Below are 27,889 nucleotides of genomic sequence, written 5' to 3' on the forward strand. Positions count from 1 at the left end.
CCGCAGGCCCCCGACTTGTCGAAGCGGACCACATATTGAGGGGCGCGCCGACATGCCTAGTGAGCGACGTCGATGCGGCACGGGCTCGGCTTGACAGAAAGACGCGTTGCTGTTCGTCAGCGTTCTATGCACTATATGCGCTGCACGTCAGCCATTCATGTCATAGCATGTTGACCGTCTTGGCGCTCTCCGCTTCTCCGAGCTGGCCTACATCAGCTTGCATTCCCAGATGCTCTCTGTCCTCGGCGCCCCATATCCGGCTCCACCGTAGCGCCTATCAGTCCCTCCATCTCCCTCTCTCCCTCTTAAACGCCCTCCAACATGCTCAACGTCGGAAGCTGGAAATGGGGAACCCAAACAGGCACGTGTGGGCGCCCCGCCGGCCCTACGCCCCAGCAATACGCCTAACCAATCCTATGAATCCTATCCAATCGGGCCGGTTCGGCTAATGCCATCGGCCTCAATCGGGCGTCCCAGGGTGTCGGTTCGAGGTTAGTCGTAGCGTAGCTTGCAGTCAACTCGGGCGTTGAGCGCCAACAACGCCGTCTACAGTTCCGACATTGCAGTCTCCCTGCTCCCTGCTCCGCGCTTGGCTTGGCGCTCCGCAGGCAGACCGCCTACGCATACATGCATCATGCTGCTTTTATGCTACCGACATAGGACATGGCTACTTCTTGGCCTCGAGGATGGACGAGATGGAGGCCCAGACGAGCTTGGGGCTCTGGGCAGCGTCGACAGGGGACCAGACGCCCGTCTTCTGGTAGTGGGCGACGACGGGGCCAGTCTGCTTGTGGTAAGTGAGAAGGCGCTTCTTGAGCGTCTCGGCGTTGTCGTCCGAACGCTGGATAAGAGGCTCGCCAGTGATGTCGTCCGTCATGGCCTTCTTGGGGGGGTTGACTGGGAAATCAGCAATCTCTTAATCATGACACTTACACTCTCTGTGGTACGAGCGGCCCGAGGAGGGGTGGATAAGACGGCCAGTGATGCGCGAGATGAGGAGCGCGTCATCAATCTTGAGCTCGATGGCGTGGTCGATTCTCTTGCCCTTGGTCAAGAGCATGTCGTCGAGCTTCTCGGCCTGCGGCACCGTCCTCGGGAACCCGTCAAGGATGAACCCGTCCTTGCATTCCTTGTTGTTCTCGAGCTCCGACTTGATCATGTTGACCATGATCTCGTCCGAGACAAGACCACCGGCGTCCATGATCTTCTTGGCCTCCTTGCCAAGGTCGGTCTGCGCAGCGACCTGCGAGCGCAGCATGTCACCCGTGGCCAGGTGGCACACGCAGTACTTGTCCGCGATGGCGGGCGCCTGCGTGCCCTTGCCTGTGTGTTAGAGATACATCAGATCAGATCCGCTGACGTCGGGAGCTTGACACTCCCCATCACCGCACGCCCCGCAGCCATCACTCAGTACCAGTGCTGCGAGGCTCACCCTTCGCAGCACCCCTCACTCACCAGCACCTGGAGGGCCCATGAGCACGAGCTTGGGGGCCGTCTTGCCCCCAACAATGCCGTCGACGGCCGACTTGACCGCGTCGCCCGCCTTGCCCTCGAGCTCGGTGATCTTGGCCTGGAGCTGGATATTAGTCTTGTCTTTTGCATCTCGAGCGGTTGCAAGCAAGTAGCGCGCACCTTGGAAACGAGGCCCTTGAGGTGCTCGATGTCGTTGGACTTGTCGGACATGGTGGCTTTTGCGAAGGATGAAGGTAAACAGAATCGAACAGGTGTTGGAACCGAGTGATGCCCTTTACTAATAGTCTGAGAGTACTGGGGCAAATGGGGCAAATGGTCGTTGGTCGTCACCACCAATGAGGGCGGCTATTGGTCGGCCAATAGAACTCTTAACCGACAAAACGGGTTTTGGTCGGCGTAACACAACGTGGAAACCACGCGATGAATTACACGTGGTCATGTCGGTCCAGCCAGCAAGGAGATGACGTCGTGCCCGATTAGGTGCTGACCGTCGGTCATCTCCACATCTCCACATCACGGCAACGTCGCCGTGCTGAAGCGTCACCCATCGGCCACCACTTCCGTTAGCAAAATATTTATAACTCTGACAAATGACTATCAGCACGTCCTCTTCATCCCCGTTGACACTGAGACGCTAGCGACACTGAGCTAACAGCTCGCATTTTACAATATCTCTATCGCGCGCACTACGCGCTTCTCTCCGACCTCCCCAACCCCTCCAACCCCTCCAGCTCCTCCAACCCCACCTCTCACTTCGCCCATTCGCCACCACCGTCTCCGCCATGGCGACCATGACTTACGCCGAGGTGAGTTCCTTTCGTTCCTTTCTTAACTCGCTGACATCAGCCCGTCCAGACTCACTCGGCTCCAGTGTCCACAAAAGTCTCACCAACACCCTCCATCTCGGAACCGCCGGCGTCCCGCGCCATCCCAGCCGACTTCCGTTCCTCCCTCGCGGCATGGTGGGCTTCGAGCGGGTACCGAGACGCCCGCGTGGCCGAGGACCGCCTCCTCCGCCGCTTGGCGTACTATCAACCCACGCCTCCCGAGCCCTCTCGCTCATGGTTCTCGTGGGGCCACGCGGCCCCTGCAACCTCGGCCCCACAACACATCCCAACTGACGGGCTCCTCGCTACACTGCGGACCGTGTTCATTCCCACTCCCGATCCAGCCCTCGCTCCACCAAGACCAGACATGCTGATGGACGAGAACTCGTCCATCTCCACTTCTTCCAGCTCCAGCAAGACCAAGCACAAGCACAAGCACGCACGCGCACTCCACTGCAACCATGCCGAGGGGTTGACCGACTACATCAACACGCTCGAATTCTCCTCTCCCGCTACCAAGGATAGCAAAGAGGCTGTGGTGGTTGTACACGGTTACGCTGCTGCTCTGGGTTTCTTCTTCCGGAATTGGGATGCTGTTGCGCGCGCAGCCGACTCGACGGGACGCCGCACGTTCTTCCTCGACTGGCTTGGGATGGGCCTCTCATCCCGGCCCAACCCCTCCCTCCTCACCGCGCCAACCGGCTCACCACTTGAGGCTCGCGTTGCGCGCGCTGAACACTTCTTCCTTTCCTCCCTGGAAGCGTGGCGGGCAGCCGAGGGCATCGAACGCATGGTCCTCATCGGCCACAGTCTCGGCGGATATCTCTCGAGTGCTTACGCCCTCAAGTATCCCGAGCGCGTATCTTCTCTCATCCTCGTCTCGCCTGCCGGAATCCCTCACGGCTCACTGGGAGACAAGGCCGTGCCTCCCCCAACGACCCAGCCCAAGCCTGTGACGGAGCGAGCGTCACTCGACGCCGCAGCCGACGCCGCCGAATCGGAGATGCATGATCCCGCAGCGTCCGAAGCTGAAGCAAAAGCCGCCGCCCACCCACAGCAGAGTGCGACGCGGCGCGGAATGACAAAGCTGTTCCTCTGGGGATGGGAGAAGGGTCTCTCCCCCTTCTCCATTCTTCGGGGTATGGGACCATGGGGTCCACTCATGGTCGGCAAGTATTCTTCACGCCGGTTCGCATCACAAAGCCCCGACGACGTGCGCGACCTCCACTCGTACATCTACGGCACTTCTGTTATGCGGGGCAGCGGCGAGTTCTGCATCTCCCACCTCCTCGCGCCCGGTGCATATGCGCGCATGCCGATTGTTGACCGTATCGCTCCCCTCAAGGTGCCCGTTACGTTCATGTATGGCGACAGCGACTGGATGGACGTCGAGGGTGGTTGGGCGGCCAAGCAAGTCCTCGCCAAGGCTGGAAACAAGAACGTCGACGTACATGTGGTCAAGAATGCCGGTCACCACTTGTACCTCGACAACGCTGACGACTCGAACGCCATCATTGAGGCTGCCATCCGTGCCGCTCCCAAGATGGACTCTTAGTCTCGTAGTAATAAACCTGTATAATAGACATTAGATGTTACTATTTCCAATTCTGCGCAGCAGTAGCAGTCACATATAATACAAGGGAGGTCGCTCATGCTCATTGCGGCGTCAGGGGCCGCGGCGTGCTCGCCAGCGTACCCCCAATAGGAAGAGGAAACTTGGGCGCAGGCGTTGGCGTTGGCGCAGCACTAGCGCTCCGACTAGTAGCAGCCGAAGCAGTCCCAGACGGCGGCGGTGGAATATCAGTCTTGAGCACCCGCGTAGCCTTCTTCTTGGGGTTGGGAGCGTTCTGGTTCTCGCTCATATAGAACCGACGGAGGAGCATGATTGCCTCCTCGCGCAGATATCCGCCCACCGCCTCGAATGCGGGGTTTGTATCAAGCATGTCACTGGGGTCAGCTTGTCACTTGGACCAGCGAGCTTGGACCAGCGCTCACCTAGTCGACACGTCTAGGACACTCCCACACCCGCCGAACCGGTCATTCCCACACCCGTAGACAACGCGTCCAATCCCAACTTGCCGCAAGGCACTCGCACACATGACACACGGCTCGACGGTGACGTAGAGTGTGATGCTCGACAGTGGGGGCGGGTTGTATGGCAGGAGGTGGTCGATGGCTTCGAGTTCCGCATGGAGCGTTGCCTGTCGTCAGACCGAGTGGGAGAGAGGAGACTGGACTCACATTACGCCATTCATTGGTTCTATTCCTCGCACGCGCAATCGCCTGCCCGTTCTTCACGAACACGCAGCCAACCGGCACCTCGCCATTCTGCAGTGCCTCCTCGGCCTGCCGTCAGCTCGGCGACGATTCTATGGGACGCACCATGTACAGCGCCTCGCGCATCCATGCGAGGTCGTCGGACGCCTGGTCCTCGGGCGAAATGTAGACCTAGTGTGAGCTGTGCCAAACAACGAAACACGTCGTTGGGGGAGGTGTAGCCGCGAACGAAACACGTCGTCGGCGTCGGCATATACGTCGTCGCTGGAAACTCTTCCCTGCCAGATGTTACTTACCGCCTTGTTCATGACAGACTTGGTATACTTGGTATACTTGACAGACAAGTGTTGCCGAAAACTACTGATCTGAAAACAAGTAGAAAGTGAGGTCACCAGATCCAGGCACCGCCTCGTGTGATTCAAGTCACCTGACCACCTGAATGGTTTGCATGCATTACTCGATTCCGCACTTTGACAACCAACAGCTTGATGTGATGGTACAGGTGGGCAGTCCAAAGACCAACAGCTGTGGTACGCCGCTTCAAAAGTCACCTAACTTTCTGGGAGATGAGAGGCGGGTCGCAGTCTCGGGTGAGAGCATGTTGATGTCGGCCATCTCCACGCAAGTCACGAGGTCACCGGCATCTCATGTCCGGTAGCGTCGGCCCGGCTCCGCCTTGTCTCAGTCTCGGCATCTCCACATCCAGCAGCGACTGTATGCCCACCCAAACTAACCTAGACACTACAAGACCCAGCTGCAAACTCAACCACATACTCATCCTCATCACTAACATGGTCACAATCTACGAGGCGCCCAATCCCGCGCCATTCTTCCCACAACAAAATGTGTTTCAATACCTCTTCCCCGAAGCCCCAGGCATCTCCCCCCTCCCCTCATTTGACGACAGCCTGCCAGCCTTCATCGACGGTTTGAACGGACGTACCCTCTCCCGGGGAGAGTTGAGGGATACCTCCCTCCGCTTAGGAGGAGGTTTGCGCGGTCTGCAGGTAGACGTGGGAGACGTCGTGTGTATCTGGGGCTTCAATTGCCTCGAATGGGTGGTGGCAGCTTATGCGTCCATGGCCGCTGGGGTGACGCTTAGTCCTGCCAATGCTGGATAGTGAGTCTGAGTCTCCCCTAATCTTTAACTAATACCAGCACACCGGCAGAGCTCGCGCATCAAGTTAATGACTCTGGCGCATCTCTCATATTCCTCGCCCCGTCCCATTTGGCTTTATTCGACAAAGCACGCCCACTCCTCAAACGCTCCTTTTCCCCCGACCGAATCGTCCTCCTCTCAGAGAACCCCACGTCACCTTATAAGACAATCTACGATATCCTCGGACCCAAGATCACCACTCAACATTTCGACCGCGCCGACGCTGGGGCAACTGCCTGGCTATGCTATTCTTCAGGAACGACTGGGCTTCCCAAAGGCGTAATGACGAGCCACTTTAACATCACGAGCCAGATCCAAGCCGGTAACGTCGGGTTCCAACGTATGAGGCCCGGCGACGCCGTCTTAGCGTTCATCCCGTATAGCCACATCTACGGGGCAGTTATCGGGCTGTTACAGCCCATCTCACAGGGCGCTGCTACCGTCGTCCTGCCCAGATTTGACGAGGTACCAGTCCTAAAAGCTATCGAGAAGGTAAGAGATTTAGAGACGGGGTTGACCCCAGTTCAAAATCACGTTGGGATTATTCGTTCCACCCGTCTTCATCGTTCTCCTAAACTCACCCCACGTGAAGAAATACGACCTATCCTCCCTCAAGACCATCATGTCCGGTGCGGCCCCACTCTCTGCCGAACTACTACACGCTTTTACCGCCCTCATTCCTCAATGCCGTATAATCCAGGCTTATGGCATGACCGAAACCTCCCCAAACATTGCCAACATGCACCGCGGCATCTCGGTCGGCCGTGAATACTCGGTTGGTCGCCTTCTTCCAGGTTTCCAAGCACGCCTAGTCAAGGAGGACGGGGAGGATGCCGACTCGTCAAAGGGCGAGGCGGGGGAACTGTGGGTTCGAGGTCCCTGCGTTATGAAGGGGTACCATAACAACCCCGCTGCGACCAACGACACCATCGCTCCAGGAGGATGGTTGAAGACGGGAGACGTGGTTACCCGCGATGCCGACGGGTGGATCAGCGTCGTGGATAGGAAGAAGGAACTCATCAAGTATAAGGGGTTCCAGGTCGCCCCAGCTGAGATGGAGGGCCTACTCATCCAACACCAAGACGTGCTTGATGCCGGCGTGGTCGGCGTATACGATCCCAAACAGGCCACCGAACTGGTTAGGGCGTACCTCGTCCTCGGCGGGGAAGATAAGGAGAAAGTAGCACAAGACGTCGCTTCGTGGGTTACGCAACAGGCCGCCAAAGCCAAGCATCTCTCGGGAGGCATAGTGGTTCTCGACGCGATTCCCAAGAGTCCAAGTGGGAAGATTCTGCGCAAGCTCCTCCGAGAGCGGGCGAAGAATGATACGGATACCGTGTTCGCCATGCCACGGACGGCTAAGCTGTAACCGCCTCCCCTCCAACAAGTTGTAACGAGGACCCAAACAGATGTGTACAGGTGTGGGAGCGTCCGCAGGTTTGTGGGAATAGAATACAAGATGTAGCAAGTCGTTCATGAATCTACAGTGACTCGGCAACACATGTGGGCGTTGTGGGCGTCTTGCTGTTAAAGGCCCTGGATAACATGTAAAGTCGACGAAGCACCATGCGCCCCGGCGATCTGTTATCTGTGACTGCTGTGTATCTGGGGTGTCCGCGAAGCGTGCCAGGCAGCCCAGTCGACATGTCCTCGTCTCTCATTCACATTGCCCTTCTACTCTTCCCCATCCCCGAGGACCGCATTCAACCCTTCCCCATCCCCAAGGACCGCATTCAACCTCACTCAAGCAGCAGTTATATCTTGCCTGATACTCTCCTCATCGTCTACTGTGCCATGGCAGCGCCAAAGATCTCGCCGTCCGCCAAGCCCAACACGGTCTCAGCCACGTCAGCAATGACCAGTAAGCATCCACTCCCCTCCCACCCGCTGGTTGACTCAGGCCCACCCAACCTCGACCACCGCTCCTCGGGCCAACCACACGAGCCGCACGTCGGGCCAACACCCTCCAACCCCACCCCAGACCCCACGCCCGAACCCCACGACCTCCTTCGCATCCCGGACAAGAAGACGATCGCCAAGAAGGCACACCTGTCCGCGCCCTCGCCTCTCGTCCTCCCGCGCGCCGTTACGGCTGAAGCAGAGATCGTCAGCCCTATTTCACAAACGCCCTCTCCGCCGCCGTCAGTTCTCGTCGCTGCCGCGCCGCCTAACCACACGTCGGTGTTCCTCGCCGCGTCCAAGCTGCGGAACGCTTCCGCCTCGGCCGCGTCAAAGGTCCCCTCCAACGTCTCGTCCTCGACCGCAGCCAATCTCAAACCGAACTCGCTCGACTCAGTCGACGCGACCACGATCACCCCACTGGCCATCGCCACAAAGAGCGACAACATGCTCGAGGTGGAGCCAGCTTCCCCCGCACCCACGGCCACGCTCCCGAACTCACCCGCCAGCACGGCGACAATCTCCATCGCCACTAAACTCTCCATGTCTACCGCTCCCATAGAGGCTCCCCGCCGACACTCGTTCCCCGCATCCTCCGTCGAGCCCGTACGTCCCTAGCGTCCCTAGCCTGATCTATGCATACTTAGAGCTCCTTGGACTCGTGCTTGGGCTGCTCGGGCGGCGCACTGCCGTCCTTGGCCATCGAGATCTTGATCTTGTCGAAAAGCCTGTCTGTCGCGTACTCGACCGGGTGGTCGAACAGGTATGGCAGGAAAGGGACGATACCAATACCGACTGCGCTCGGGAGCCAGCGTTTGGCGAACACGTTCTTGCTGTTCTTGACCGCCTTGGCTGTCTGTGCCACTGCCGTGTGGATCGTGAATGCGGGCAGCGCCATCGATGCCAGACCCTGGAACACCGAGCGCTTGACTGCGACCATGGAGAGGCGAGTAGGCTCGGAGAAGTTGGCGGCCTCCCATGCCGTCGGGCCCTGTTCTTTCGCCTTGTAAGTGGTAAAAGCCACGTCGCCGATGAGGTACGCCCACGAGATACCGTATGCGGCGGTGACTGGGATGAGCGATCCGAAGCGAGGCCGAGGCGATGCAGGAAGAATCCAAGCCAAGACCCGATACCATTGCTCAGATTACTCACCGACCCAAGGCGGAACAACGGGGCGGAACGCCTCGCCGACATCCGACGCTAGCGTCAGCACATCCATCCCAACACCTACTGTATGCCGTGTATCGCGATCCTGCGCGCACGACATCACGAATACGGCGGAGGTACGCGGCTAAGGTGAGCTGTGCCTGGTAATGGCGCACCGTATCGAACATTCGAGTCAACAGAGTCAGCATCCTCTTCTACGAGGACGTCGAGCTGCTTATCGGCCTTGTTCTCGACTAGCTCGACTTCGCGCTTGACCTCGCTCTCGATCTTCTGGGTGATGGACTTTGCCATGTCGTTAAAAGAGTTAGTGGGAGAAACAAAGCGGGCTCGGGCTTTGACTTGAAGAGTAGTGTTTCGACCGAGGCGAACAGCCCAAGCGGGTCGCTGGATGCAGTGTCTGGATCTTGTTGGGTGACATGCCGGCTTTGTGCCGATATGATGGCATCAGCGTCGTCACATTCAAACCAAACCAATTATAGCTGATCGTAAACAAGATCTCGCCTCAGGACCTCAATGTGCTCCACGTGATTAAATCAGGGGACAAGATACAGAGTAGGCTAGTTGGCCCTTCTGGCCGCATCTTGGCATCCGCTCCCTCAACTCATCCCCACTTGGTTAGAACGTTAGAATCCAAGATCATCAGAACATCTATTCCATCTATTCCATCTCTTACATTACACCTATACCCACTATCTTACGGTTTCTCTTGTCTCACACCCCTATTCCACAATGGCCACAGGCCGCTACGTTCCACCGCACATGCGGAACCGTGGGCCCGCCCCCCCTGGGCCCGCCCCCCCATCTCCCTCCACCTCCACATCCCGGTACACTCCCTCGCAAACCGGCGCCCACTCGCAAAGAGATGCTTCCAGTCCACGCGGGCACGCCCGTCCCCTCTGGTCTAATGGGGATCGCGAACGCGAACCACGTTCAGACATCAACATCAATCGCGCCGACCGCGCCGACTCGCTCAACCCTAGAGGACCAGCACCAACACTGCACGTGTTCGGAGATAGCTTTGCCGGCCCGTTCAAGCTGCTCGACTCGGGGTCGGCGCGTGTGCGCTCATTCAAAGGCGCGAGTGCCAAGGGCCTCAACAACCCCAAGTCAATCAAGCAGGTATCAAACGACCTCGTGCCCCTCCTCAACCAGCTCCTTGCACCCCCACCATACGCCTACCTCCCGCCAGCAGGGCGATATGCCCTGCTTCTCTTTGGCAACGTACGTCGCAGTATCTACCACGCTAATACCAGGTGGATTTACAGATCAACTACCTGTGGCAGCTGCAGCACAAGCCCATCGTTCCCGCCACATGGGACGAGCACATCGAGTACACCGAGGAAGAGAGTGCAATCTCCACACCCGCGGAGAACCTGCTGGCGAGCGCGACGGAGACTGTGGGCCGCGGACCGGCATTGGGTCCAGAACGGTTCGTTGACAACGTCACACGCGCGTACATGGCCTGGCTTGAGCGCGAGGTCGTGAACGGGCCCATTGGGCGGCGCGCCGCCGAGGTTGCGGCCCAAGCGAACGGTGAGAACCGCGGCGTCAGGAGACTCGCGCCCACCAAGGTTCTCGTTGGTGCTGCCCTCCCCCCACTCATCCAGGATGACACGCTTCCGCAGATCCCCGGCAAGTACGTCGAACGCTTAGAGGAGGATCATGCGAAGGCGCAGCGTGCGCTCGAGCGCGGCTCCGGTGGTACTAGCGAGCGCATCTCGCGCACCCCGTGGGCCAAGGTGGGCTCCTCGCCAACTCTTGGGGTGGAGGAGGATCTGGCCAAGGTGTCCTTGAACGGCGGCGCGTCGCCGGCTGACTCTGCGCCAAAGGTGTCGGTCGCAGACCTCATTGCACACGACCCAGCCCTGTGCACCAAGACCGTGCGCATCGCCATGACGAACCGTTTCAACGCATCTCTCCGTGACTTCTGCGCCAAGCACCCAACCATGCTTGAGTTTGTGGACATTGCCGACGACATGCTGGCTGCCGATGCTGCCGAGCGCGAAAGCACCGGCGACCCGGCGCCCGAGATTGCCGGCGAGGTGGACCGCGCTGTGTGGGCATGTCCCGTCGACTTGAGCAACATTCACCCGCTGTGGGAGCCGACTCTGCCTCTCTGGCTCAAGAAATTGCAGCCGATTGGCGTGCCGACCGATTCATTCACGTACGCCGCCGACGCAGAGGAGACGATGCGCGCCTACGAGGAGGACAAGAAGCGGCGGATGAACAAGGCCGACAACGAGTCTCGGTTGGACGGCGGGGACCGGATCAAGCTCCGCGACGAGTAGTGTCTGTTAGTGTTGTATTCTTGCTGTCTACTGTACATGCACGGGTACTCGTCGCTGGTCGTCGGTGATAATAGTGGAGGTGCCAAGAAGTTGTAACGTAAGCACGAGCAGTCTGCCATAGTTGTCGTCCAGTCTGCCAACTGCATATCCTTGCAACTCGGCCGATTGCCCAAGTGTGCCAGGAACCGGATGAGTTTGATAGGTTCTGATATCGTCATTTGCCACCTCCCTCCTTTCCTCACCAGCACTGACATCTAGAGCGTGCATGTCAATACGCACAGCCAGCAGCCAGGGAGAAAGGATCCATGTATCCCATACGGGATCGTAAGCTGCGCTGGACCTGACATAGTGGTCAGAATGTAGCACGTAGCGCACCCGGTAGGTAGATGGGCAAGTGGCAGTATGGTGACGCGTGACCTTCACTGCCCGCGTTCCTAGAGACGGGTCGCAACGCGCCCTAGAACGCGTTCCTCGCCACCAACCACCGCCAACACCACCTAGTCTCGATGCATGCATGGATGTGGGAGAGAGGTATCGCAACACCTAGACAATAGATGTACCGCCGTCTGTCTCGCTTTTTCCTTATAGTGTAGTGTAGTGTGGCTACAGTGGTGCAAGTTGGTTGGGTGAAATTGAAGGGCAAGGTGCGTTTAACAAGGAGCTTAAAGAGGTCAAAGCCAAGACGGGGTGGTGGCGTCGTTTTGTTCACCCTACGCGTAGTATTCCCCACCCCTCCATTGCACCTTTACACCTTTATCCAAACACACTCTTGTCACTCTTGTCATTGTCTCCTTTATTCTCTTGACGACTCTCTTCTTCTCATTCTCTTTACATTCTCATTCATCATTGCAATTCACGAGTCATCATCTCGCGCGCTGCACTTCTTTCTGTACAGCCACTTGACGAGATCAGCACAAGCACAAGCACAAGCACACGCACACGCCCCTTCCCGCTAGGACACGACACGCACAGCGCACACACGACCTCTCCACCCACACCCCACACCAGACTATTCCTCCTTGATTGCACCTTCCTTGGTCGCCCCTTCTGTCCCAACCCCCCTACTCTTCGGTTCCCCCTTCCACTTGACTGCTTCTCCCACTTCATCTTCGTTGCACCCTCCACCACACCACAACAACAATGGACCGCCGTGGCTCAGCCAGTAATCCTGGCTCGGGCTTGCGCGGCGCACGGCCACCTTCGATCGCCTCGACGCGCCGCGGCACCCTCCCAGCCACTACCCACTCGCGCGGCCAGTCGAGCGACGAGCCCAGGTGAGTCTCGTGCGCTTGGACAGTCACGTCGCGCTGCCGCCTTTGACCCTATGCTCGGCCCTCGTCCCACCTTCAGCCACTAACCCAAGCCTACCACCCTCACCCATGACCTACTTCCCCAACCCGTCGACATTCACCTCGGAGCCGCCCTCGTCGCAGTACGTCCCGGCCAGCATCCAGACGTCGCCAAGCCTCGCTAGCGTTCGCGAGCTCGGCTCGGTTTCGCAGTCGTCGCTCTCCCTCAGCTCGGACTATGATGCGGACCCTGTTGCACGGACCCCGCGTCTCAACCCGACCCCTGGCATCGGTGATCTCCAGTCACAGCAGGCCATGCCTATCCAGTCGGCGTATCAGCCGACGCCGACCGGTCACCGCGGCGACTCGGTCCCCGTCCTCGGCGCTAGTCCCCGGCTCAGCAGCTCGCGACGTAGTGCGAGCGTCGCCAGTGTTAGACCCGTCAACACGCCGACGTATGGCGCGACGAGCCACCTCGGTCCCTCGCTGTCGGGGAGTCTTGGCGGCCTTGGATTCGGGCCCGACTCCTCGTTGGGTTCAGCACTGGGCCTCGGGACAGCAGATCAGCGGCGCATCTCGTCGATGGCATCAGGCAGCTCGACGGGCCGGCGCATCGAGAGCCCGAAGCTGCCTTCCCTCACTCTTCCGAGCACTGGGTACACTACAAGCAGGTCGCAACCCTCCACCGCGCATGGGACGCCGCGCATTCGCAAGGAGGAGAACGCATTCGGGAGTGGATCGCGCGGCCGCCGCTCAGCGTCGCGCCCGCCTGGCGGTGGCCACCGCCGCGGCATTAGCGTGTCGTCCAACCTCTCGCCGGTACAGCAAATCCAGTCCCCGGCGTCCCCGACCGGCTCCGTGTTCCGCAAGCTCAAGACCGTGTCGAGCAACCTTGGCCTCACACTCCATCGCACGCATACGGCGTACGACGACGACTCGGACTACGACGACAATGGCGAAGACGAGGGCAAGATCGCCAACGGCACCCGCGTGTGGTACTCGTCGTATGTTACGATTGACTGGCTGCACGACGCGATCAAGGAGTCCTCGCGCATCCGTCGTATCCGTCATCTTCGCAACCGCTCGGTGCGCGGTGCCATCTCGAATGCTTGGGACCGCTTCCAGGGCTGGCTTATCGTGACAGTCGTCGGCGTTCTCACGGCACTTGTCGCGTTTCTTATCATTCGCGCTGAAATGGGCTTCTTCGACCTCAAGGAGGGATACTGCGCACGATCCTGGGGTTCCGCCAAGCGCCTCTGCTGCGCCCCCCGGCACGGCACACACCCTGGCGTCACAAGTGGCGACGAGGAGGACTGTGGCGACTGGATCACCTGGGCCCAGGTCTTTGGCGGCAGTGACGAGGCGGAGGCGTCGTTCTGGGCCGAGCCCGAGTTCATGGCATACTTCTTTGTCGCCGTCTCCCTTGCTTGCTTGTCGTCTGCTCTCACGTACTACCTCACTTCGTCGGCCAACCACATTACCTCTAAGGACTCGGCATTCCTTGGTCCTGTGGCCGAGACTCAAACCGCACAACTCGTGACTCCTATCAAGGCGCCCAACGAGCGCGAACCCCTCATTACGCCGGGCTCTGAACCTAGCTCTGGACCCCCACCTCAGCCGGCGCGCCCAGTCATCTACATGGCGGCTGGTAGTGGTATCCCAGAGATTAAGACGATCCTTTCCGGCTTCGTGATCCACGGGTACCTCGGCATGTCAACACTGGTCGTCAAGAGTATTGGCTTAGCCATGTCCGTCGGCTCGGGTCTCTCACTCGGCAAGGAGGGTCCGTTCGTTCACATTGCATCTTGCATCGCCAACATTGTCTCTCGCGCATTCGCCAAATACGACCACAACGAGTTGAAGAGACGTGAGATCTTATCATCTGCATGTGCCGCCGGCGTTGCCGTGTCCTTCGGCGCGCCAATCGGTGGCGTCCTGTTCTCGCTCGAAGAAGTGTCGTACTACTTCCCGCCCAAGGTCATGTGGCGGGCGTTTTGGTGTGCAGCCGTCGCGGCAATCACACTTCGCGCGCTCAACCCGTACGGCAACGGCTCGATCGTCCTGTTTGCCGTGACCTACACCAAGGAGTACCACTATTGGGAGTTTGCCGTGTTTATTCTCCTCGGCGTCTTTGGTGGCCTGTACGGCGCGCTCTTTTCACGTCTCAACATCATCTGGAGCCGCGACGTGCGTAAGGGCACGTGGCTTGGGCGCCACCCCATCTTTGAGGTCTTCCTCGTGACTGCGCTCACGACGGTCGTCTCGTTCCTGAACCCGCTTGCACGCCTGGGTGGCACGGAGCTGGTCGCCAAGCTCTTCGCCGAATGCTCGGTCGACTCTGCGTCCTCTCTCTGTGTCGACAACGGGCTCAAGGTCGGCTCCATCGTCAGCGTGATCGGTGGCGCGCTCCTGATCAAGGCCTCCCTGACAATCATCACGTTTGGCGTGGTGTTGCCGGCTGGTATTTTCATCCCTTCGCTCGTCATTGGAGCGTGCTTTGGCCGCATCGTCGGCGTTGTCCTCGAGCTTTTCGAGTACAACCACCCCAACTTCCCAATCTTCGACGGGTGCCGCGCGGGCGGGGCCCCGTGCATAGTTCCCGGCATCTACGCAATGGTCGGTGCGGCTGCTACGCTCGCTGGCGTGACGCGCACGACCGTGTCCCTTGCCGTTATCATGTTTGAGTTGACCGGCACGCTCAACTATGTCGTACCGGTCATGCTGGCCGTGCTGGTGGCCAAGACTGTCGCGGATGGTCTTGAGAAGCGCGGCATTTACGAGCTTGTCATTGAGCTCAAGAAGTTGCCTTACCTGAGCAACAAGGAGGAATACCTCTGGGGCGGACGTTTAGTGTCCGAGGTGGTGAGTAGCTTTCTCTTCGGCGGCAGCTAACAACAGATGGACCGCGACGCACCGACGCTCCGTGCGGACAAGGTTCACACTGTGCGCGAACTCACAGGGCGCCTCCTCGAACTAGTGCGCCTTGGTTACGCAGATGCTGGTTTCCCTGTATTGGTCAAGGAGCCGGCAGCCGACCGTGATGGGCGCACGTTTCCGACATTGCGCATCCTCGGCTTCCTGGGTGTCAACGAGCTTGAGCATGCGCTCACAGAGCTAGCGGACGAGCCAGATGCCGAAGTCAACCTCATCCCAGACGACAGCTTGATGAGATCGTCTCGCCTGAGCATTTTCAGTTTCTCGGAAAGCCACGAGGGTAGGCACAACCCGTATGACCTGAGCCAGTACATTGACAGGGTGAGTCTATCTGGGAGCTCAAGCAGCGTCTTTGCAGCTAACCGCAGGCACCCATCACTGTGCAGGCGTACTCGCCACTCGAGCTGGTGCAGCAAATGTTTGTCAAGCTCGGTGCGCGACAAATCCTTGTCACCGACTCACGCGGCACGTACCGCGGTGCGCTGTACAAGAAGCAGTGGATTGCGTTCCTCGATGACCTCGAGTTACTCGAGCGGTAGCGGAGCGGGAGAGGAGGGCGGACGTTGCGAGGAGGAGACGGGAGAGGCCAGTTGAGGTTGATGCTGGTAATCATGATGAACATGAACGACAACGAGGCGTCGCGCCGAGGCGTTGCGCAGAGAGTACTGAGTACTGATGTTTCGTGCTTGGCCGCTGGTTTGGTCACGGACACTGACGGATCTCAAAGCGCGACACGCTGCTGCAAAGGTGGGTTAGCCTAGGCTCAGCGCTAGGCACTGAATGTTGCATGAATGTTGAATGAATGTTTCACTTGACTCATGTACACGTGTGGGAGATGACGTTTATACGTGTTGGGCGGGTGGGTATCTTGAATACTTGGATGGCAAGGCGGTCTGGGCGGGGCGGTCTGGGCCAGCCAGGCACATTAGACAAGTGACTGCTTAAGCATTTCAGTGTCATGAGCTCTATATCTCATCATCGGCCGCCGGCGGCCGGGACTGGTGTTCAACTTGTCAGAGCAGACTGCGGAGATGGATAATGTAATATCCTATGCGCCCGAATCAACGTGTCAGTGTGTCTTCTGATCGCTGTCCCGCTGACATCTAATAGTGATCTTGCAGTGGGATGTGGCAGGATGTGGTTCGATTACGATTCCAAGGCACGGGCCCATCAGCGTCAGCATCACGAAATCACCAATGCAACTGAGAAAAGGCCTGTGATCATGCCCGACACGCTTCTATCTACCTATCTAGTAATCTTCTATCCCCAAATGCATAACCCCACACGCGCACAAGAGTCTGCAGAGTTGAGGCGTACGTTGGACCAACTGGTTAACCGCAAGTTGAGCGATCGAGACCCTTACCCCGCGACGTGACGGTCACTTCACCCTAGCCATCGCCTGCCTAACAACCCCGGGAACGCGGTAAACACTTCCCTTACCGACACATTGGGTACCCTGGTACCCTGGCTGGCCATCTCTCCATCTTTGCCACCACCAACCACTTGTCATCTTGTTATTACTTGACATCACTCGTTGCCTCGGCACTCACTTCCTCCTACTCCTCCGCACCTCCCTTTCTACCGCCCCACCTTCCTCCAACTTCCCTCGCCGCCACCATCCACTCCTGCGTCCTCCGCCCGCACACACGCGAGCGATCAGAACATCCCCCAGCAGATCAGAAGTGCTTAGGAAGCCCACAAACTTACAAGCTTACGAGGACACGCCACTTGCTCCAAACGCTCACTCCACGCCCACGCCACTTGCTCCAACGCTCACTCCACGCCCACGCCACCGAGAGGTTAAGAGGCAGGCTCAGGCGAAATCTCATTACCTTCGTCCGCCTTCGCTCTCCACCCTCCCCCCCCTTCCCTCCGCCCTCCGCCCTCCGCCCTCCGCCCTCCCCTCTCCGCCCTCCGCCCTCCCCTCTCCGCCCTCCCCATCCCCATCTGATGCGTTCCTAGAATGCCATCGAGCTCTGGCGTATCCACGCCGCGCGTGTATGGTCCTGTGCGGCCATCGCGCCCTCTCTCTCTCGCTGCCGTGTCCCGCCCAGTGTCTCGTCATGGGTCCATCGTAGGACACTCCCGCCACGCCTCGGACGTTGGACAGCCCTCCCATCCCAACCCCTCCAACCCCAACCCCAGCACCTCCCATCCCACCTCCTCCCATCCTAACCCCTCCTCCACAGCCCTCATACACCGCGCGCAACACGAAGCCGCAACAGTTTTCCCCGCCTCGATAGCAAACCTCATCAGCGCCCTAGCCACCTCCGCTCGGCTGAGTTTACGCGTCTCGGCCTTCTTCATCGAAGTCATCCTCGAAGGATCGCAATACAGCACTCGCGTTGGCCTAGGCTACACGCGACGCGTGTTGATTTCCGCCATCTCGAGCGCACGTCGCGTCTACCTCGCCTCGAATGCCGCTCTCGATGGCGACCTTCTTGCTGCGGTTGGTCTCGCTGACCACACCGGCAAGGGGCCGAGCACGGACGCGTTCCTTAACGTTCTCGACCGATGGACCAACCTCGGCATCTACGTTATTCACCACACGTTCACGCTGGCTGAACTGTTCACCATGAGTGGATTCTACCTCACCGCCAACACTGTGCAGGGCGCCAGCTTTGCCGCGCACGAGAGTGTCACGCTGTTCGACAGCTTGTTCGGCTCGAACGAGAGTTCGCGCGCCCTCAGCAGTATTATCACGCTGGTCCGCCGCGAACTCCTAGAGGATGACCGCTTCAAGGCTGCCGAACACGGCAAAGTCGCCACGCTAACGGCTCTCACCAAGGCCCTAACCGCCTTCGCGTGTCTTCAGAATGCGACTTGGCACAGCACCGCCAAGAGATTCAAGATGAAGGTGTGAGTATCCTCAAAAATATATAAAGACTACGCTGACTCCAGCCTCTACGACTGCACCGTGTTGACGTCTTCGGACGAGTCGTTCTCTGGCGCGAAGCCGGAGCCCTTACCCCAGATCGACGGGCTGGATACCTTGTCGCGCCGTACCACACGCCAGCAGGTGCCGCCAGCCATTGAAGAAGCACTTGACGCAGACGGAGACGTCAACATGGAGCACGTGTCTCAGGTTGCTGCACCAGCCCCTGCCATGTCACGAGTGTCACGCACGCGGACATCCAGAACCCTCGGCCCGACCCCAGACACCAGCAAGGGCGCCGATATCGAGCTACTCCTCCAGCTCGAGGGACTAGCCAGTGCCGACGAGGGGGACGACGACGAACCCTTTGGTCTCGTCAAGCCGAAGCCGCCGCTCCAGTCGCCCGATAAGCCGCGGCGCCGCCAGCTCAAGCGCGTGCACACGGACACGTACGAGATCACTGACGAGTTCTCAGAGTCGATGGTCGTCACCCAGACCCTTGAGCGTCTCGGACCAAGTCCGATTGAGCTTGATCGCCCCCTCCCGCGCAGCAGCACGGCCAGCATCCCCGACGTCCTTGTCGAGGCATTGGACGAGGACGTCGAAATGTCGGATCAGTCGGACGAGTTCCGTCCACCCGCAACGCCGATGCAGACGCCCGTCGTTGAGGAGGACGAGACCGATTGGATAGAGGTCGACCACTTGCTAGACGAGCCGAGCACGACCTCGGCGTCATCTGCCATGGTCCCATCCGTGCCTTCGGACCAGAGCATCCTCTCAGACGAGCCGTCGTCCAACGGCAGTTCGGATAAGATTCAGCTCGTGCTGCGCACCATGACCAACAAGCTGTTGCAGCACCGGCGGATTGTGCGGCGAGTGAAGAGAATGTCGCCGTCTCAGACGCCGTCGCCTCCTCCCGGCATACGCAAGTCTGAGAGAAGCGGTTCTCCCTTCGCCTCGGCTGCGGCTGAACCTGCCGTCGCACCTGCCGGGGCGACGCGGGACCTTGGTAGAGCCGACGTGCGCAGCATAGACTGGGGGAGCGCACCTCAGGCAGGACCAAGTACACGCCGGTCCAGCACGCCTTGTCGCTCGCCCCAGAAGCGTCGCGCCGAAGCCACACCACCGCCTCCGCCATCCAGTCCCGAGAAGAAGTCGGGTTCGCCCAAGGGCAAGGGCAAGGCCAAGGCCAAGGCCAAGATGGGGCGACGATCGATCGCCGCTCTTCGCGACGCCACCAGCCTCCGCGCCGCGCTGCGCCCCAAGAGCCCCCAACCGTTCCCCGATCGCGAGGAGGAGGAAGGATCCGAGCCCATCAACGTCTCAGTTCGGCAGACGCTCCGTCCCGCGCCGATCGTCGAGTCACAGCCCCCATCGCCGACGACCGTGCGTGGCCCCATGGTGCCGCCGCCCACACCCTTCGGGGCGCCGCGAGTGCGCGGCTCGATGCACGGCTCGACACGGACGCGTTCGAGTCGCATTCAGGCATCGAGTTCGCAGATCTTCACTGCCGGCCAGCGCGACACGGCCGCAAACCTCTTCCCTCACGAACCGCTCATCAAGAACATCCACAGGTTTATGCGGTACTCCTCGGCCGCGTACGGGCAGAACTTCCTGCGCATCTTCGGGCTCGGCAACGCCGACTTCAACTTCCCCACGACGGGCCGCCACCACGCCAACAGCTGGGCGTTTGCGCAGCACACAAATATCCAGATTGACGCGCTACTACTCTCTTCGTTTACCGAATCGGAAGCGTACTCGCCGGCGTTTGCGCAAGAGAAGGCACCGCCGCTCGTGCACTATGTCGCCGTCGAGCACGCACTGCAGGCGATCGTACTCACGTGTCGCGGCACGCTCGGACTATCGGACGTCCTCGTCGACCTCACGTGCGACTACCGCGAGATTCCTGTGGAAGGTGGCGACCCCGACGGCGCGTACTTTGCCCATGCGGGCATGTACGAGTCGGCGGTGAAGCTGTCTGCCAAGCAGAGCCGCGTGCACCAGACGCTGCTCGCGGCCCTCGAGCAGTACCCCAGCTACGGTCTCGTGCTTTGCGGGCACTCTCTCGGCGGCGGCGTCGCCGCGCTCCTCGCCATCAATTCAGCCATGCCGGCCGAGAAGTTTATGGCGCAGAATGCTACGCGCGAGAGACCGGTGCGCCACCCGCGCATCACAACGAAGTTTGTGACGAGCTTCTCCTCTGGTCTTCCCCCCGGCCGCCCGATCCACTGCTACGCGTACGGCATCCCAGCCGTCGTATCGTCCGACTTAGCTCGGCATTCCTCTGGCCTAATCACGAGCATCATCCAGAACGCCGACGTTGTCCCAACACTCAGCCTCGGCGTCCTGCGCGACCTGCGCAACATTGCTGTGACGCTATTCGAGGAGGGTGGCGTTGCTGAAGAAATTGTCGCCCGCGTCACGGGCCTGAAGCGCGATTCATCCGATAACGCCCAAGCCGACTGGATGATGAGTCTCATCAAAACTATGCGCGCAGATATGGACAACGACAAACTCTTCCCCCCCGGCAGCGTGTACATCATGGAGTACTTTGACGTGTTTGTCACTGTCGACACGGACGGCAGCCACAGCAGCAAGCAGCAGGCGCAGAGAGTTATTCTGCGGCAGTGCGATAGCGTCGAGGAACGATTCCGCGAGCCGCTGTTCTCCAAGACTATGCTCAATGACCATCTACCGAGTCATTATGAGCGGAGCACACAGCTCCTGTACGAGGGACTTGGGCAGGGGCTGCTCTGAGGGACGGCGTCGAGGGGCGCGATGCCGCGCTGGGGAATGAGTGGGAAAGGGAAAGAACGGGGGCGAGACGGAGGTGAGGGCTGGTAATCACAATCACGGAGTGCTGTTGCATCGCATATTGTAGTTGTTTTCCACGTTGTGCTAGTTTGCTGGTGCTTGCGACGCTGCATTGTCGGTCCTGTATCCCCTCTGCTATCGCTATGTCTTCGCGTCCGCGCATTTTCCGCGGCCCGTTGTACACTCTGACACCGTCGTATGAGCGTGTTGCGACCTGTTCCGCATGCCTCCATGTCTATATCTCCGACGGACGAGGGACGGTGACTCACTCGCCACTCTTGGGTTGACTCGATGCGGGGCTCAGCTTTTGTTCGCTTAATGCAGCCAATGATTTATGTTGTACATGATGTGATCGGAAATAGGGGGTGGAGGTGGAGGGTGGAGGTGGAGGAAAGTCAAAGCGCAGTGAGCGCTTGGAAAAAGTCTCTGTACCTTGCCCACGGATGATACGAGTCAGAACACCATCACATCACATCACATCTGACATCAGCCATTAACATCTTAAACATCTAAACTTTCTAACAGAGGGCATCGTCACCATCCTCGATCCTCTACAATGACGATCCACGCTCCCTTGGGGGACACTGAGAAAGGTCTCGACCAAAAATCCTCTCCGGACCCTTCCTTCTCTGTCAAGAAATATGACGGTCTCCGCGGCCGCTTCGCCCACACAATGGACTTTCTCGTCGAACACGGCGTCGAAGAGCGCGGCATCCAACCGCGACCCGAAGATGAGCGCGAGCACCTCTCCTGGCGCGCCTACCTCCCCCAACTGGCATTCTGGGCCGCCATGAACACCAACATCCTCACCTTCTCAGAGGGTATGGTCGGCGTGCTCAGGTTCAACCTCGACTTGAAGAGCGCTGTCATTGTCATTGTCGTCTTCACTTTGGTCATGTGTATCCCGGCCGCATGGCTGGCTACGAATGGACCACGGACAGGGATGCGACAGATGGTCCAGGCTAGGTATGCCATGGGGTATATCCCGACTATGATTATCGGGGGCGCCAACTGTATCACGTTTATTGGGTATTTGTCACTGCAGAGTATTTTGGGAGGACAGTGTCTCTCGATTGCTAGTGAGGCGGATATGACTTGGACAGTCGGGATTGTTGTCGTTACCGTTATTTGCGTCTGTGTGAGTCTTGAGCAACAATCCAGCTCGATTCCTGCTACTCGCTAACCCCAGCTCTCGTTCATCGGCCTCCGCGCCCTCCACATCCTCTCCCTCACTACCCTTCCCATCATTTTCCTCGTCTACCTCGTCCTGGTCGGCGTCAACGGTGACAAGTTGCACTTTGCGCTCAACGAAGCCGCTCAGTCCGCATCCAAGGTCACGGCATGGGGTATCCTCGGCTACGGCGCAACCCAGATCGGCTTCACCGCCTCGTACGCAGGCATGGCCAGTGACTTTGTACGTCTCCTCCCCTCCCACGCTGACCCCAGTCCACCCTCCTTCCCGTTAACACCCCCCGCCTCCCCCTCTTCTGCTGCGTCTACTTTGGCCTCTCGGTCCCCATCATCGTCCTCCAGATCCTTGGTGCCGCTTGTGCTCTTGCGGCCCGCTCCATTCCGGCCTGGGACACGGCCGCGGCCCTCGGAGCCCCCAACCTCGTCTTCACCATGGCTGGTGCCGGTGGCGTCGCCAAATTCGTCATGGTCCTCTTCTGCTTCAGCGTCACCGCAAACGTCGCCCCGACAATCTACAGCTGCGGCCTGTCGGGCCAGGTCGTCTTCCCCTTCCTCATCCGCGTGCCCCGCTATTTCCTTGCCATCATCGTTACGGCCATCTACCTTCCCATTGCTATTGTCGGCAGCACCCACTTCTTCACTATGATGCTCAACTTCCTCGGCGTCCTCGGGTACTGGACTTCGCTGTACCTCCCACCTGCGCTTGTCGAGCCCCTCCTCTTCCGCAACCCCGTCAGCACGATCACCTACCCCGTCGAGATTTGGAACAAGGCGACCAAGCTTCCCTGGGGCATTGCGTTTGTCGTCTCGGCTGCATGTGTGAGTGGTTTAATCTGGAGTGTTTTTTTTTCGTACTACGCCCAGCTGAGCGCGTTATTTGCTCCGCCAATTGCGCAATGGCCGTGAATAGAAGTACGGCACGGCCTAGGCCTCAACGAGACCGCAGCCCAATTGGCTCCGCAGCGTGCACGCTTTAAACTGCCCGCGACACTGCTCTGACCCCCCACTGCCCGATACACTGCTGACTCGCAGGCGATCCCCGTTTGCGTGGCTGGTATGTCGCAGACTTGGTGGACGGGATGGATTGCCCGCAAGATTGAGGGAGGGTGAGTGACTCGAGTGTCTCTGAGAGATTGATGTTTGGACAAACTGACGCTTCAGGGGTGACCTCGGTTTCGAGCTGGGCTTTATTGTGGTTCTCATTCTCTTCATCCCGCTGCGGTACCTTGAGCGAAAGTGGACGAGCCGGTAATGGATTAGGCTATAATGTGGAATCAAAGGTTTCTATTCTATACATGGTAGATGCGTTATGATCAACTGGCTGCTGCTGGGACAAGCTGGTGGGGTTTGTCATGTTTACATGTTTCGAGTCGAGGTAGAGTGAGACAAGTTGAGGGTAAAGTTGAAGGGTTTTCTCAAGAGATAAGCGGACGGCTAGTTTGAATCGTGCCTGAGACATTGGAACGTACGCCCCGATCTGGTCCGATTAGTTACGAATTGGGAGGTCTAAGGGCTGTTTCTGCCCATGGGGTAATGGGGCATTATTCGAGGGTAATCAAGGGGGGTATTTGAATGTGGATACTAACAGTTAGATTGGTTAGATTGAATGACTGGATGTCTTGTCTTGGGTTACCAAAGTAAACCCTGTAATCGTGAGAAAGTGAACGTGCATCATCCCGCTTGGCTTTGGAACAGTAGGATGTAATGCTCAAACAGTCTTGATTCATTCTTGTCACCCATCTCACTCTGACACACTCTCCTTCTCTCTCTGTCTTCCTCTCTCCCTCTCTCTCTCTTTCTTGAGGAGACAAACCCACTTGCCTCTTAACCCACACCCCACACACTCCCTTCCCCCTCCCCTCCTATCCACCCTCGACGTTGCCACACCCACCGTATCAACTCGCTGACCAGCAATCTGTCTCCGCTCCACCCACAATCTTTCACTATTCGCATCTCGCTTTCACCTCTTGCATCTCGCATCCCACCTATCACACATCTAGCGACACCCCACCTATCACACATCTACAACACCTCGATCCCACTCACATGTCCACATCTTCTTCCTCCGCTTCCTCAGGCAGAAGCTCGCCAGGAACGTCGCCAGTAACGACGCACTCTGCGCTTGACAGCGATCCTGGAACACCCTCGGGACTAGGCCTCAACGTCAAGCTCGAGGCCTTTGGCCGTATCCGTCCAGACGATGGCCCCAGCCCCGCCCCGTCCCTCATTACGCTGCACTCAAGCCTCCCCACTACTCCGGAACCCCAACCCCCCAACGAGGCAGAGTCCGAGTTTCCCGACCTCTCCGACGCACCCACCATGCGCCGTCGCAAGCCGCCCGCCAGGATGGCGATGACGACGCTGGAGAACCGCGCGACCACCCAGAAGACCAAGACCAAGAAGAAGGCGAACAGGCACAAGAGCCCGCTCCTGGACGCACTCAAGCTCCCTCCACTGAGCGAGATTAGCCTTCCCAGGCCTGCCCAAATCAAGTGAGTGCAATGTGCCGTGCCGCGCGGGCACAGGATCTAGCGGTCAGAAATCGCCCGGTCACCGGGAGCCATGGGGACGCACGGACTGCGTGGGGCCCGGGACCGGCATGCAAGGGCAACGACTTGCGTGCCGACTTGATACCCGCAACTCATCTGCCACCGCTGTTCCGTCCTGGAGTGGCGCCCTTGCTAGCGAGAGGAAGCAGCTGATACCAGGTTTGCGCCCCTCCACATTCCCCCCCACCGCCGCTTACAGACCTTTGCAATCCTCGCATGGACGCTTCTCATGCCCCTCTGCCTCATGCTCTACTTCTACTGCTTGTGAGTTTTACATGCGGCACCAGCAACCGCAGGTGTTGTGGCGTGTCTTGTCAGCAAATTGACCCAAGCTCCATTCCTGCCCTCTGGCCAATCCTTCTCCCCTACACGATCTGGGCGCTTGTTATCGACAAGGCGCCATTCAAGGGCGGCCGCCCAAAACGCTGGGCCCGTCGTTTCCCTCTGTGGAAGTACTTTTGCCGTGAGTCGCGACAGCTAGTCGTTCAAGTCTCAGCTGACGTCAGAATATTACCCATGCAGGTGAGGTCTCTCTCGATGTCTCACTACTGAGTCATGACCGCCACTGACGCCAGCATGATCAAGGAGGCAGACTTGCCCGCGGATCGCACTTATGTCTTCGGTTATCACCCGCACGGCATCATCAGCATGGGTGCGGTTGCGACATTTGCGACCGAGTACACTGGGTTCTCTGACAACTACCCTGGTATCAAGTCGCACCTCCTCACTCTCGGTGAGCTAGCGCGTTTTCTTTGTAAACTAATAGCAGACTCCAATTTCGGCATCCCCGTCTACCGCGAGCTGTTGATGTTCCAGGGCATCTGCTCTGTGAGCAAGCGCAGTTGCAGAAACATTCTCCGCAAGGGCCCCGGAAACGCGATTACAATCGTCGTTGGCGGTGCTGCCGAGTCGCTCAACGCGCACCCGGGCACGCAAGACCTGACGTTGAAGAAGCGATTTGGCTTTATCAAGGTCGCGATTCGCGAGGGCGCTCAACTCGTCCCGGTCTTTTCATTTGGCGAGAACGACGTGCGTCACCGTACACGGCACAACTAACCACAGATCTACGAGCAGCTCTCAAACGAGAAGGGTACGACAGTGTTCAAGCTGCAGAAGGGTTTCCAGAAGATCTTTGGATTCACACTGCCGCTCTTCCACGGCCGCGGCATCTTCAACTACAGCCTGGGTCTGATGCCATACCGCCACCCGATTGTGTCTGTTGGTGAGTGCCTCTCTTCAGTCGCACTTGGTACCAGCCAGGCTCACACACAGTTGGGCGGCCTATCGATGTGGTGCAGAGCAACAACCCGTCGGACGAATATGTGCAGGAGGTGCACGCGCAGTACATTGAGGAACTGATGCGTATCTGGGACAAGTACAAGGACATCTACGCGAAGACGCGCACGCGGGAACTGCGGGTGATTGAGTAGAGATATCATAGAAGAGTAACCATCGGATTGTGTATAGACATGCATGTATTGTAGACTTGTGGGTGGAATGTGTTGGTTGCAGTGCGTGAAAAGACATCCTGCGGATCCAGGGACGGGTTCACGGATCGAACCTCTCGGCTTCCAGGCACAGACTTTTGCAGACCTTGTTGCCACCCGGAATCAAAATTGTTGCTCAAAATCTGGTAGACTTGTGTAGACCAACATGTCAAGTGAACAAGCTCACCAGCTCACTAGATCCCATCTCATCCATCGACACCACTAACAATGTCGATGCTCAGGACAGTGTGAGTATCGCGAGGATCTGGGATGATGGGGCTGACGCATCGCTATCCCGCATACTTGGCACCACCTTCGCACGTCCTCGTCCTCGTCCTCGTCCTCGTCCTCGTCCTCGTCCTCGTCCTCGTCCTCGTCCTCGTCCTCGTCCTCGTCCTCGTCCCCGTCCACGACCTCGTCCCTCCATCCCGCGTTCCCACATAGGAAACCAAAGAACGCTCGCGTCAAGCGTGCACTCGAAGCGCGCGAGCCCAAGCTCGTCGAGAACGAGAAGACGGCAATCTTTGTCCGCGGCCAGAACACGAGCGACAGGGTCCGCGGCGCAATGGTCGATCTCGTGAGTTGTGAGGGTGGGGATGGGACTGGGACTGTTCTGCTCCCGACGCCTGCAGGAGGGTGCCGCTCTGGCAGCCCTGCAGAAGATGGCTGCGGCAGCCTCCACGTTGCTACGCCCGCAGCCGTGGCCAGCCGTACTTGCCGCGGTGTGAGCGAAGCGAACACCGCACACCGCACACCGCACCGCTCACACCACAGTACGCCCTCAAGCGCCCCAAGGCCATCAACTTCTCCAAGAAGAACGCGATCCACCCATTCGAGGATGCCTCGTCTCTCGAGTTCTTTGCGCAGAAGAATGACGCTTCGCTCCTCGTCACCGGCCTTCACTCGAAGAAGCGCCCACACGACCTGATCTTTACCCGCATGTTCGACGGCCGTGTTCTCGAGCACCTTGAGCTTGGTATCGACGAGTTTGTGTCCATGAGCGACGTGCCAGGCGTAAAGGCAAGCATTGGCGTGCATCCTCTCATGGTGTTCCACGGCGACCTGTTCGACACGCACCCGCGCTTCACCCAACTCAAGTCGCTCCTCCTCGACATGTACCAGGCGCACCACGACACTGGCATCCCACTCATGGCCCTGGAGCACGTCATTTCCGTCACTGTTGGGCCGGCAACCGGCGACCTGGACGCAGAAGGTGCGATCCTCCCCAAGATCCATGTGCGGGTCTACACGCTCAAGCTTCTTGCTTCCGGTAGCCGTGTGCCGCGCGTCGCTCTCACCGAGATGGGACCGCGGATTGACCTCTCGATCCGGCGCCACGAGGAGGCCGACGCCGACACGCAGAAGGCGTCGATGCGCCGGCCCAAGCTGTCCAAGGCCGACCAGACGAGCGGACTGGGCAAGAAGCGCAAGAATATCGAGACGGACGACATGGGCGACAAGGTCGGCCGTATCCACATGGAGACCCAGGACCTTTCAAAGCTCCAGACCCGCAAGATGAAGAGTCTCAAGGTCGGCCGCAAGGAGCGCAAGCGCGAGGTCAAGGCGACCGCGGCTGCCGGTGCCGAGGGGATGGACGAGGACGACAAGTAGGTGTTGTATCATATGCATTAGATGCGCGAGTGGAGAGTGGATTTGTGGC

The 27,889-nt window shown here is 58.9% G+C and overlaps 12 protein-coding genes across 12 annotated transcripts; 9 read left to right on the plus strand and 3 right to left on the minus strand.

Annotated features, from left to right (window-relative positions):
• Positions 1 to 667: 667 nt before the first annotated feature.
• ADK1 (uncharacterized protein) lies at positions 668 to 1,683 on the minus strand (the record flags this gene model as incomplete). The annotated part of the gene is made up of 4 exons (XM_060601682.1): positions 668 to 897; positions 934 to 1,323; positions 1,456 to 1,576; positions 1,633 to 1,683. The coding sequence occupies 4 exons, from the start codon at positions 1,681 to 1,683 to the stop codon at positions 668 to 670; spliced, it is 792 nt and encodes a 263-aa protein (XP_060458151.1).
• Positions 1,684 to 2,255: 572 nt separating this feature from the next.
• CcaverHIS019_0505150 (uncharacterized protein) lies at positions 2,256 to 3,855 on the plus strand (the record flags this gene model as incomplete). The annotated part of the gene is made up of 2 exons (XM_060601683.1): positions 2,256 to 2,279; positions 2,320 to 3,855. 2 exons carry the CDS (start codon positions 2,256 to 2,258, stop codon positions 3,853 to 3,855), a joined length of 1,560 nt encoding a protein of 519 aa, XP_060458152.1.
• Positions 3,856 to 3,955: 100 nt separating this feature from the next.
• TAD2 (uncharacterized protein) lies at positions 3,956 to 4,885 on the minus strand (the record flags this gene model as incomplete). Its single annotated transcript, XM_060601684.1, has 5 exons — positions 3,956 to 4,247; positions 4,296 to 4,501; positions 4,542 to 4,646; positions 4,683 to 4,748; positions 4,874 to 4,885. The coding sequence occupies 5 exons, from the start codon at positions 4,883 to 4,885 to the stop codon at positions 3,956 to 3,958; spliced, it is 681 nt and encodes a 226-aa protein (XP_060458153.1).
• Positions 4,886 to 5,656: 771 nt separating this feature from the next.
• On the plus strand, positions 5,657 to 7,105 carry CcaverHIS019_0505170 (uncharacterized protein; the record flags this gene model as incomplete). The annotated part of the gene is made up of 3 exons (XM_060601685.1): positions 5,657 to 5,697; positions 5,736 to 6,228; positions 6,260 to 7,105. 3 exons carry the CDS (start codon positions 5,657 to 5,659, stop codon positions 7,103 to 7,105), a joined length of 1,380 nt encoding a protein of 459 aa, XP_060458154.1.
• Positions 7,106 to 7,530: 425 nt separating this feature from the next.
• On the plus strand, positions 7,531 to 8,253 carry CcaverHIS019_0505180 (uncharacterized protein; the record flags this gene model as incomplete). The annotated part of the gene is made up of 2 exons (XM_060601686.1): positions 7,531 to 7,597; positions 7,637 to 8,253. 2 exons carry the CDS (start codon positions 7,531 to 7,533, stop codon positions 8,251 to 8,253), a joined length of 684 nt encoding a protein of 227 aa, XP_060458155.1.
• Positions 8,254 to 8,278: 25 nt separating this feature from the next.
• Positions 8,279 to 9,093, minus strand: CcaverHIS019_0505190 (uncharacterized protein; the record flags this gene model as incomplete). The annotated part of the gene is made up of 4 exons (XM_060601687.1): positions 8,279 to 8,703; positions 8,788 to 8,835; positions 8,867 to 8,926; positions 8,958 to 9,093. 4 exons carry the CDS (start codon positions 9,091 to 9,093, stop codon positions 8,279 to 8,281), a joined length of 669 nt encoding a protein of 222 aa, XP_060458156.1.
• A 438-nt stretch (positions 9,094 to 9,531) lies between these two features.
• CcaverHIS019_0505200 (uncharacterized protein) lies at positions 9,532 to 11,090 on the plus strand (the record flags this gene model as incomplete). The annotated part of the gene is made up of 2 exons (XM_060601688.1): positions 9,532 to 10,023; positions 10,056 to 11,090. 2 exons carry the CDS (start codon positions 9,532 to 9,534, stop codon positions 11,088 to 11,090), a joined length of 1,527 nt encoding a protein of 508 aa, XP_060458157.1.
• Positions 11,091 to 12,230: 1,140 nt separating this feature from the next.
• CcaverHIS019_0505210 (uncharacterized protein) lies at positions 12,231 to 15,852 on the plus strand (the record flags this gene model as incomplete). Its single annotated transcript, XM_060601690.1, has 4 exons — positions 12,231 to 12,364; positions 12,454 to 15,241; positions 15,278 to 15,634; positions 15,682 to 15,852. The coding sequence occupies 4 exons, from the start codon at positions 12,231 to 12,233 to the stop codon at positions 15,850 to 15,852; spliced, it is 3,450 nt and encodes a 1,149-aa protein (XP_060458158.1).
• Positions 15,853 to 17,276: 1,424 nt separating this feature from the next.
• Positions 17,277 to 20,945, plus strand: CcaverHIS019_0505220 (uncharacterized protein; the record flags this gene model as incomplete). The annotated part of the gene is made up of 2 exons (XM_060601691.1): positions 17,277 to 18,172; positions 18,215 to 20,945. 2 exons carry the CDS (start codon positions 17,277 to 17,279, stop codon positions 20,943 to 20,945), a joined length of 3,627 nt encoding a protein of 1,208 aa, XP_060458159.1.
• A 613-nt stretch (positions 20,946 to 21,558) lies between these two features.
• On the plus strand, positions 21,559 to 23,445 carry CcaverHIS019_0505230 (uncharacterized protein; the record flags this gene model as incomplete). Its single annotated transcript, XM_060601692.1, has 5 exons — positions 21,559 to 22,140; positions 22,192 to 22,416; positions 22,449 to 23,012; positions 23,226 to 23,299; positions 23,355 to 23,445. 5 exons carry the CDS (start codon positions 21,559 to 21,561, stop codon positions 23,443 to 23,445), a joined length of 1,536 nt encoding a protein of 511 aa, XP_060458160.1.
• A 794-nt stretch (positions 23,446 to 24,239) lies between these two features.
• On the plus strand, positions 24,240 to 26,172 carry DGA1 (uncharacterized protein; the record flags this gene model as incomplete). The annotated part of the gene is made up of 8 exons (XM_060601693.1): positions 24,240 to 24,685; positions 24,902 to 25,006; positions 25,075 to 25,205; positions 25,249 to 25,264; positions 25,318 to 25,475; positions 25,512 to 25,771; positions 25,805 to 25,964; positions 26,015 to 26,172. The coding sequence occupies 8 exons, from the start codon at positions 24,240 to 24,242 to the stop codon at positions 26,170 to 26,172; spliced, it is 1,434 nt and encodes a 477-aa protein (XP_060458161.1).
• A 285-nt stretch (positions 26,173 to 26,457) lies between these two features.
• On the plus strand, positions 26,458 to 27,840 carry RPF2 (uncharacterized protein; the record flags this gene model as incomplete). The annotated part of the gene is made up of 3 exons (XM_060601694.1): positions 26,458 to 26,477; positions 26,674 to 26,806; positions 27,004 to 27,840. The coding sequence occupies 3 exons, from the start codon at positions 26,458 to 26,460 to the stop codon at positions 27,838 to 27,840; spliced, it is 990 nt and encodes a 329-aa protein (XP_060458162.1).
• Positions 27,841 to 27,889: the final 49 nt, after the last annotated feature.

This window comes from Cutaneotrichosporon cavernicola, assembly GCF_030864355.1.
Source record: "Cutaneotrichosporon cavernicola HIS019 DNA, chromosome: 5".
Lineage (NCBI taxonomy): Eukaryota > Fungi > Basidiomycota > Tremellomycetes > Trichosporonales > Trichosporonaceae > Cutaneotrichosporon > Cutaneotrichosporon cavernicola.